Consider the following 9,955-nt stretch of genomic DNA (forward strand, 5'->3'; position numbering starts at 1 on the left):
CCCCCCCCCCCCCCACTTCGCTGCTATCAGTAACATGCTTCAAATCCTGGTTTGCTGTTGAGTTTCAGTTTTCATCACTTATTCTAATGCATAGTTTCTTTTCTTCACTTTGAAAAAGTACAATTGATAATAGGCAGTTTTCTGCTTTTGTTTTGTTTTTTTTTTTCCTCTTGAAGTAGAGGTTCAAAATTTCATTCTTCTATTTGTTCAACTAAAATAATAAATCTTTAAAGTGATGCTTGAAATAATTTTAGCCTTTCGGGCATACACATTATTATTCATGGTACGTACGAATGAATATGTGATGTGATGTTGTGGAGAAAAAAGAATGTATTAATGTTTTGAAAGGTAGGAATCACTGAATCATAATCCCCAACCCAAGGGCGTGATTGAAAGAAGAAAGAAGATTGGGTTTAGCTTTATTTGTTATTTTTTGAAGGTAAAAGTAAAAATGAAGGAGTAAGATAATGAAAGGAATAAAAGGAGGGAAGGAGGGAAGGAGTAAGATTTATTATTTTCTTAAGCGGAGGGGTAAAGTTGGTGTTCCAATGGCATGCATGCACGCCCCATTCATCTCCCAAAAGCATTTCCAATGGCCCGAAGACTTGCTCGGTCTTCGCTCCAATCAGTGTGGATCCGTACGCCTTTTTACTATGCATACGCTTCCTCACCAAGTTTTCCTACTCCCTTTTAACCACTGCTTCCTTCTCCTCACTGCTATATGCTATACTTACATACATCTGCTAATTTGGAATTTGGAATTTGGAAGAAGTGAAAAATGTGTACCCCGAAGCAGCACATTGAAGACATCAGGCGATCCAAGTTTTCAATCGGAGGACCACCCAATCCCTTAACCGAGGACCTCCATCAGGCCGTCAGGAACCTTTCTGCGGAGCTTTACACCAAGGACGTTCACTTTCTGATGGAGCTTATTCAGGTATGAACTCCCATTTTACTCCATTTCCTCTCCGCCTCTCCGTCTCACTCTCCTTGCTTTTCCATTTCTACAGAATGCTGAGGATAACGAGTACTCCACCTCCCTCAAACCCTCGCTCGAGTTCATTGTTACATCCCGAGACGTCACCGCAACTGGCGCTGCTGCCACGCTTATGATTTTCAACAACGAGATCGGGTTTTCTGCTAAGAACATCGACTCTATTTGCAGCGTCGGCCGCTCCACCAAAAAGAACAACAGGAAACGCGGTTACATTGGCGAGAAGGGTACCCTTTCCTCTTTCTCTATTCCATACTTATTTCCTCATTTACGTACACGCTTCCTCTTGCATTCCTTTATTTAAATTTCATTTCATATTTACTTTCAATTTCTTTTCTTTCTAATTTGGTTGCATATCTTTGTTCCATCTTCTTTTTTTAAATAAGTTCAATTATAAGTTAATGGGGATTTATTTTTCATTACTTTTTTATAAAAAAAAAAAAAATGCTATAAATAAGTTGTTTTATGATTTATTAATTATGTATTACTTTAGCTTTTATGAGCTCCAATTTCTTCTTCTTTTAGCTTCTCAGGTATTGTCGGCTTTTTATTCTCAATTTCAAATTAATTAATTAATTACTTTATGGGTAGTCATTTTTCTTAATATTGATTCAAAATTAGTTGCTTATATTTATTTTATGTTTTAAATTAAATAAAATAATAAGATCGATTCACTTTTATTCTTACATTTTAGTTTGTTTGTTGTCGGAAATGTGCAGGAATTGGGTTCAAAAGTGTTTTTCTGATCACCTCCCGTCCTTACATATTCAGTAATGGATATCAAATACGTTTCAACGAAGAGCCTTGCCCAGTTTGTGGTGTTGGGTTCGTTGTTCCCGAGTGGGTTGAAGATGCTTCAATTCTTTCTAACATAAACAATATTTATGGTCACCACTCCACGCTCCCAACAACCACACTAGTTTTGCCTTTGAAGGCCGATAAGATCATACCCGTGAAGCACCAACTGTCAACCATTCACCCTGAAGTTCTACTGTTCCTTTCAAAAATCAAGCAACTTTCAGTCAGGGAACTCAACGAGGATCCCAACACCAATACTGTCAATGCGATTTCCATTTCAAGTGACACAAACTTCGTGTCCATCAAGAACATTAATGCCCACTCCTACACTCTCCATCTCTCTTCCGAGGAAAATGGTGGTGAAATCGATACCCAATGCTGCTACTACATGTGGAAGCAGAAGTTTCCAGTGAAGGAAGAAAACAGAGTGGAGAGGAGGGCGGGAGTTGAGGAACTTGTTGTCACATTGGCTTTTCCAAATGGACAACGTCTCAACAGAGGATCTCAGCCCGCTGGAATCTACGCTTTCCTCCCCACCGAGATGCTAACCGGCTTTCCCTTCATTATTCAGGCAGACTTTGTTTTGTCATCATCCCGGGAAACCATTCTCCTCGACAACAAGTGGAACCAAGGGATCCTCGACTGTGTTCCCTCTGCTTTTGTCACTGCTTTCGTCTCACTCGTTAAAGCAACAGATGAAGCTCCCTTCTCTTCTTTGGCCTCTATGTTCAACTTCTTGCCCATCGTTTCTTCTTCCTTCGACAAGTTGAATTCCGTGAGGGATTCGATCAAGCACAAACTTCTCCAACAAAATATCCTTCCCAGTCATTCCTTCTCGAAGCAGAGGTTCTTTCATAAGCCTTGTGAAGTGGGTAGGATTATGCCCGCCTTTTTGAATATCTTAACCAAGGCACACACTCAAGGTGTGAGTTTGGTTAATCTATCGTCCCATGGAAAGCGCATCTTAAGTTTCTCCTTCGACACCAAGGAATACGACCAGGTTCTGTGTTTCCTTGGCGTGAATCTAGTTGATGATGAATGGTATGCCAAGTGCCTACTGGGATCTAACATTGTGGAGGGTGTCTCTGATGATGTTTATTTGGAGCTTCTACAATTCGTTGCTGAAAATTGGAGTTCAAGGTTTCATGTTTCAAGCATGAAGAACGTGCCACTTATAAAATATGTTGATCTTTCTGGGAATGTTTGTGTATGCAGTTTAGACGAGTGTACGTCGATGGGCGGAACAAAGGTGCATCTTGCTCAGCATGACCAACTCTCTTGGCTTACTAAATCCAACAGGGAATTCAGACTTGTTTCCAACCGTTATTTTATGCCAGAAACCACTCATAACTCCATCCGATTCTATCCCGGGAAGGTCACTTTGTTGCAATGGCTTCGGGACCGAGCTCAAGTTGATTCCATCACCGTATTTCAATTTGCAAAACACATTGTCAGTTCCCTTGGCGATAACCGACAACACATAATCACCTATTTTCACTTCCTCTATCACTCATCGACTAAATATTATCTGACGCATGTTGAGCTGGAGTCTCTGTGTAGACTCATGCCGGTTGTAGACAAATACGGTGTTGTTAGAAAAAATTGGAAGGGGCTTCTGATTCCAGCAGATGGTAGCAAATGGGCACAATTGCTTGGTTCAAATCCTTGGCAAAATGATAGCTATGTCGAGTTGGGAGCTGATTACATCTCCCCACGCTATTTTGCAGGTGAATCTATGACTACAAAACAGCAAATAGATTTTCTTATATCCCATATCCATGCTTCTGATATCCCTTTTGTTTCTCCCCCCAATATCGAAATTTCTGCATTTTCTTCACCACTTACCGTGCACAATGTGGTTTTGCTACTGGAATGGATTCGTAGCTTGAAAGCTGGACTAGTTTCCATTCCTCCCATGTTTTTGAAATGCATCAAGGAAGGTTGTTGGCTAAGAACTACTCTGAATGGATCTTCTGGTTATAGACCTCCATCTCAGTCTTTCGACGTCTCCTCCTCATGGGGAAGTATTTTGCAAAAAGGGTCCGTCCTGGTGGACATCCCCCTGATTGATAGTGTATTCTACGGCAATAGGTTAAATGGCTATTCTGAGGAGCTTAAAACTGTTGGTGTCATGTTCGAGTATGACGAAGTTGTAAAGTTCATTGGAAATCACCTCATGAAAGTGGCGGCTCTATCAAGTTTGACAAGAGAAAATGTGTTGTCCATGTTGAAGTTCATCCGTTTTTTGAAAAATGAATTCCCTGTTCAAGACTTCATCGCAAGCATAAGAAAAGGGACATGGCTGAAGACACGTCGTGGATATATGTCTCCAGTGGGAGCAGTATTGTACACGAATGAATGGTCCACCGCTTCACTTCTGAGCAACATCCCTTTTGTTGACGTGGATTACTATGGTATTGAGATGCTTTGTTTCCGGGAAGAACTTAAATTGCTTGGGGTGGTGGTTGACTTGGACAATGTTTGTCAATTTGTTGTGGGCAATTTGAAGCCACCTTCCCAATTAACTTGCCTTGGAGGCGACGCATTTTTGTTGATTCTTTGCTGTATGATGTCGGAACCCAAATCACGTACTTTTCTGGCTAACGGATTCAGAAGTGTGAAATGCCTGAAGACAGACCAGGGCTACAAATCGCCTGCGGAATGCTACTTCTTGGATCCTTCTTTGGGCGGCCTTCTCCAAGTTTTTACTGGTTTCCCTCTAGTTGACCGTGATTATTATGGGAGCAGCATTACTATTTACCGGACGGAATTGAAAAGCATGGGAGTGGTGGTCGATTTTGAGGAGGCAGTCAACGCAGTTTCTCAGGTGTTCAGGCAAAAAGTGGGTTCCAATTCTCTGACAAACGAAAATGCATTATCGTTTCTGTCAATCTACAAACATCTAAAAATGTCGAAAAAGAAGTTTCCTGAAGATCTTGAGAAGTGCATTCGTGAGTTGAAGTGGTTGCGAGTTGTTCTGGGTGATCATAGGCGTCCTAAAGATTGCATATGGTTTGGTCCAACTTGGAAATCCATACATTCAATTACTCTCCTCCCTTTTATCGATACTAGTGAAAACTACTACGGAAAACGTATTGGTGAATACCAAGAAGAGTTGAAGGACATGGGAGTTATTACTGAGTTTAAAGATGGCGCTCATATGGTTGTTGCTGCCCTTTATCTTCCGGATGATCCTACCAAAATTACTTCTAAAAACGTTCGTTCACTTTTGGACTGCATCCGAACTTTGCTGTTGAAGAACTATTCCTTTCCAGACCATTTCTCTGGAAGGGTATCGGGGAAATGGTTGAACACCTCGTACGGTTATAGGTCTCCTAAAGAGAGTCTGCTCTTTCTTCCCGAGTGGGATTCTTATCTGAAGCCGACCGATGTGCCTTTCATCGATGCAGAATTTTACAAATTTGATATCAATTCCTATAAAGTGGAGCTCCAAGAATTAGGCGTGGTAGTTGATTTGGACCGTGGATGTCAACTAGTGTCAAGTTTTCTAGACTTCCATTGTGAGTTTTCCACTATCATACGAATTTATACGTATTTGAGTGAATTCAATTGGAAGCCGGACACTGAAGCTGCTAAAAGGATTTGGGTACCTGTTGGAGATTCTAATGGACAGTGGATCAGCCCAGAAAGCTGTGTACTTTTTGACAAGGAGGATCTTTTTGGTTTGCAGCTGACCGTTCTTGAGAGGTACTACGAAAAAGATTTACTCATGTTCTTTTCCGAAGCCTTTAAAGTCAGATCCAATCCTTCCCTGGACGATTACTGCAAACTCTGGAAATGTTGGGAAAGTAATGAAGATGGACTTTCTGTTGACAAGTGCTTTAAGTTTTGGAAATATGTTACCAAGCACTTCAATTCAAAAACTGAGCGAGCTTTTACTGATGCCATTCTCAAGGTGCCTGCAATTTCTGGATCAGATGGAGTTTTTTTGTTTGATAAACGTGACATTTTTATTGCAGATGATCTACAATTGAAGGATTTATTTGAACGTATGTCTCCTCTTCCCGTTTTTGTTTGGTATCCCCAGTCAAGCTCCATTTCCTTGCCTCGTACTAGTTTGTTGGAAGTTTATAAGAACATCGGGGTCCGGAAGATCTCTGAGTCTGTTCAGAGGGTGGAGGCAGCCATTGTTGATGGAACCAACCTCAAGCACGCCAATCCAAATGACATTCCAATTGGAAAAGAACTGATGCGGCTCATTCTTGGTTTCTTAGCAGATCCTGCCAAGCAAATTGATGCAGTGAAGAGGCATGAAATTGTTGGATGTCTCCTCAATCTTTCTGTTCTTGAGACGGAACAACCTGTGATGATGCAGTATAGTTTATCCCTAACTTCAGGGGAGGTCATCAACGCTAATGCAACCCAATTGATACGTTGGGAGCGGGAGAGTTCGAAGCTGTTCACCCAGAAGATGGTAATGTCAGGAGAACGTAAGGAGATGATAGAGTATGCCACATACTTTTCTGAGGTTATATCTGCAGGTGTCCTTTGGGAGTATAGTGATTATGTATGTTCATTATCCGAGCTCATCAAGTTGGCGTTTGTGTTGAATTTTGATGATGGAGCTGTTAATTACATTATGAGATCCAAGAATCTGGAAGTGTTCAAGGAGGACGAGGACTTCCTCTCATCTGCTTTCACTCATCAATCCAAGTAAGGTTTAGTTTTGATTTTGGGAGGACTTCCTCTCGTATGTAGTTGTTGGTGGGGAATTGTGCAATGATATTTTGTGATGCAATGAAGAATGCTTAATATATATTGGATGTGTGACAGTGTTTTGTTATTTTGTTGTTAATAAAGAAAGAAGTATGGGTTGTCGAATAACATTAGAAGGGGAATGAATTGCTATTACAAGATCGTAAGTAAAAATTGTAGCTACGTATGGTGGGTTTGATTACTGACATTGGGGAGACGGAACATTTGAGGGACTAATGGCCTAAAAAATGAGCAGGAAGCCTCCCTTCCCCAACCCCTTGAAATGGATACTCTTAACATTCAGCTTTTCTAGCTAGATGATTGACTCTGTCATTGCCGGTACAACTTAAATGATAGCAACAATTATTAACGTTCAACAGACTCTTTAAACCAACTCCAACTGGTCTTTCTCTACTCCCCGCTCTGTTCAAAGTCGTCCCTTTTTTTCCTTTCTTTATCGTCTTGTTCTCCTGGCCCTGTATGTGTAAGATTCATAAGAGCAACATAACAAAAATCCCAAATCTTCTAAACATGATCCTGTGGACCCACCTCGTTAGATTTTGTACTACTGCTGCTCTCAACGCTGTCACGACTTGGCGACTTCTTCAGTGAGGCATCTTCCATGTCTCCATCATCATTCATTTCAACTGTACAACATGTTGCTACTGTGTTGGTCATGATATACACATAATGATTTGGTTGTTTTGGTTGAAAGTTTTGTTTTGAGCCTACTTACCATTTTGTTTGTCATTTGGTGTTTGTTCAACAAAATAAACTCTGAAACTGGGTGATCCAGGACAGATGAGGCATCGATTGTCTTCGTTGTCAGGCCTACCCTCTTCTCCTTCTTCCTTGTTTTCATCATCTCCTTCTTCCACTGCCGTACGTTGGTTGTTCATGGTTTTATTTTCTTTCAATTCAACCCGAGTGCCATTGTCATTGGGTTTGTGTTGTTCCAAGAGATGGTTTGCATTGGGTGAATCATGTTCATCCATATGATTCTCCTGTTTGGTGTGTAAACAAATTGTTTTGCCGTCATGGGAGCCATAGATGCTGTTCCTGTTATGAACAGGAAGTATGGAGTTCTCTTCTTCTATTTCTCCCTCTTTGAGAAGCACTTTCTTTGACAGCGCTGTCTCTCTAAGATGCGTTCCATTCTTACGTTTCCTGAACTCCGCAAATTTAGTGCGGAAAAGAAGTGGGCGAATCATGGGGAGAATCGACTCTCCTTCCGGAGTAAGCTTGGAGTTTCCACACCCCATTAAAGCCGGATTAAGCTTGCAGTGCACAGAGAGGGAGAGGTGAGGAAAGGAAAGGATGAAAGGCAGAATTTAGTTGAGAGAGGCGGTGGTAAAAATTATGAAGAGAGGAGAGAATTTTAAAGAGAGAATTGAATAAGAGGTGGCATTGTGACAGTCTGTTGTAGAAATTAGATACACTAAGAATAGTAAACCCAGCGTCAACTCCGAGGCTGAGTTATCCTCCTTTCTCCTGTGACCTGTTTTGACCTGTTGTTGTCACCTGTTGTTGTGACCTGTTGTTGCCACCTGTTGTTGCCACCTGCTGTTGTCACCTGTTGTTGTCCCTCCCAAGAATAGACAGCCACACAATATTCCCAACTGTCCACTCCACTTTTAACCATATTCATGTTTCACTTACAAATTTAGTTTGGTGTTGAATCTTTTATTCAAATCAATGGATAAACGAGGCAATTACAAATTTAGATTTTTATGTTTGAACTCGAGCAGTTAGTTGTATCAATTTTTACTTTCAATTACTTCCAAATTCAAATTTAAATTATGCTAAATTCATTCAAATTCAAGGGTGGGTTAGAAGGAAAGGATGAAAGCGATACATATAATTAGAGGCAGAGAAGAGAATAATAATATATGAGTAGGAGGAATTAATTAGAGGCAGAAGAATGGTGGTTGGGAAAGGGCATTGTAGTAGTGGCGGAAAAGGAAGAGGATGAGGCGGTGGAGGAAGCAGAATCGTCGGAGAGGGCGTTGGTGTCGTCGTTTGTAGAAGCAGAAACAGGACATTGGAGGGGATGGAAATGGAGGTCATTCTTGATCCCCGAGTTGTTGCAGAAGATGCGGCACACAACCCACTTCTCCATGTTATTAATTACTACACTGGGAGGCGTAGGCGGTTGTGTAGGGCTCAAAAGCAGGCGGTATTCATGCATCACCCACCCCGTCTTCCTACTACTGCTGCTCCCCATCCAGAAAACCAGAGTCTTCCTCATCCCCACCAGTCCCACTGCGTCACTACTCGAACTCACTATCTTCCTCTCCGACCCCTTGGCCTTCCAGTACCCACTCGGACTCCATCTAACTCTTCGATCACACTCCTGGTTCTTGCTGAACAGGTATGTATCTTCCTGCCAATCCCCCCCGCCTCCTAACACAAAGTGAAAGCAACCTAAATTCAGACCAAACCAAACCCACGTTACTTGAAAACTTAAAGCAGAATCAGTTACCTGGAATATCCCAAGGATCCAAGTTGCAAACACTAGTGGTGATCTCTGGAATGATAGAAGCAGGCAAGGCAAAGGAGAATACCTTGCACTTTAGATACTCAAACACCAGCTCTTCTTCCGTCGGCTCAAACCGAAACCCAGGAGGCAATCCCCTCATGCCGTCTCTTCCACGCTCTCAACTTCTTATCTATCTTACCTATGCTCATATCTATCTATATATATATATATATATATATATATATTTGCATGCAGCTTTGGTGAATCACTAATTACTTAGCCTAGGCCTTGTCCCAACATACACTACTACACTATGGCATCACGGGCAGCACGTGCCCAACTCCATTCCCACTGCTGACCAGTCCCTCCTCTTCCCCTGGCTTCTTCAAAAGTGGACAGTGAATCACACTTTTGTTTCTCCCCTTCAATTTAATAACGCAATGGTGGGCGACGGGACGCCATTGTTTTACTTTAATAATTTACTTCTTTTATGGAGGAGATGGAGGGGTAATTTTGAGTGTGGATGAAGTTTCTTCGCGCAGTGGATTAGGATTTGGTGATTATTATTTGTAGAGTTTAGGGTATTAATTATAAGCGATTAAGGAAGGGGGGGGCTTGATCCAATTTGTGTGATTGGGGAGTGGAAATATGACACATAAAGCTCTCCCTAAGTGCGACTTTGATCGACTTTGTGAATGAGCAGCACCCGTCTTTCTCAAAACTTTGTTTATGGATTCAAAAGTCGGGTCTTTATTTCCTCATCTATTTTAAATTTTCCAGAACAAAAGCACAAAAAAGGGAAAGGGGCAAAAAAAAAAACTTCATTCAAAGCTTCCTCTAAAGGTCAGTTTCCCTTCCTACTTTTCTTCGCCATGAAGATGTCGCCTTTTCCTTTCGCAATTCAACCCCCGCCCGCCACCATTCTCTCTCTCTCTCTCGCTCTCTCTCTCTCTCTCTCTCTCTCTCTC

General features: G+C 41.6%; 3 protein-coding genes across 4 annotated transcripts; 1 reads left to right on the plus strand and 2 right to left on the minus strand.

The window, feature by feature from the left end:
• Window positions 1–709: 709 nt before the first annotated feature.
• LOC111429710 lies at window positions 710–6,661 on the plus strand. The gene is made up of 3 exons (XM_023065658.1): window positions 710–937; window positions 1,011–1,221; window positions 1,714–6,661. Exons 1-3 carry the CDS (start codon window positions 779–781, stop codon window positions 6,468–6,470), a joined length of 5,127 nt encoding a protein of 1,708 aa, XP_022921426.1. The 5' UTR covers window positions 710–778; the 3' UTR covers window positions 6,471–6,661.
• A 19-nt stretch (window positions 6,662–6,680) lies between these two features.
• LOC111429712 lies at window positions 6,681–8,238 on the minus strand. The gene is made up of 4 exons (XM_023065660.1): window positions 8,082–8,238; window positions 7,245–8,042; window positions 7,058–7,155; window positions 6,681–6,984 (listed from the first exon to the last, which is right to left on the minus strand). The coding sequence occupies exons 2-4, from the start codon at window positions 7,768–7,770 to the stop codon at window positions 6,802–6,804; spliced, it is 807 nt and encodes a 268-aa protein (XP_022921428.1). The 5' UTR covers window positions 7,771–8,042; window positions 8,082–8,238; the 3' UTR covers window positions 6,681–6,801.
• A 44-nt stretch (window positions 8,239–8,282) lies between these two features.
• LOC111429713 (NAC domain-containing protein 83) lies at window positions 8,283–9,578 on the minus strand. Of its 2 annotated transcripts, none has more exons than XM_023065663.1 (2): window positions 8,991–9,578; window positions 8,283–8,908 (listed from the first exon to the last, which is right to left on the minus strand). In XM_023065663.1, the coding sequence occupies exons 1-2, from the start codon at window positions 9,145–9,147 to the stop codon at window positions 8,412–8,414; spliced, it is 654 nt and encodes a 217-aa protein (XP_022921431.1). In that variant the 5' UTR covers window positions 9,148–9,578; the 3' UTR covers window positions 8,283–8,411. The 2 variants fall into 2 exon arrangements, with proteins under 2 accessions (XP_022921431.1, XP_022921430.1); XM_023065662.1 differs by having other exon boundaries at window positions 8,283–8,911; window positions 8,991–9,556.
• Window positions 9,579–9,955: the final 377 nt, after the last annotated feature.

This window comes from Cucurbita moschata, unplaced genomic scaffold (genome assembly GCF_002738365.1).
Source record: "Cucurbita moschata cultivar Rifu unplaced genomic scaffold, Cmos_1.0 Cmo_Scf00032, whole genome shotgun sequence".
In the NCBI taxonomy this organism is placed as follows: Eukaryota; Viridiplantae; Streptophyta; class Magnoliopsida; order Cucurbitales; family Cucurbitaceae; genus Cucurbita; species Cucurbita moschata.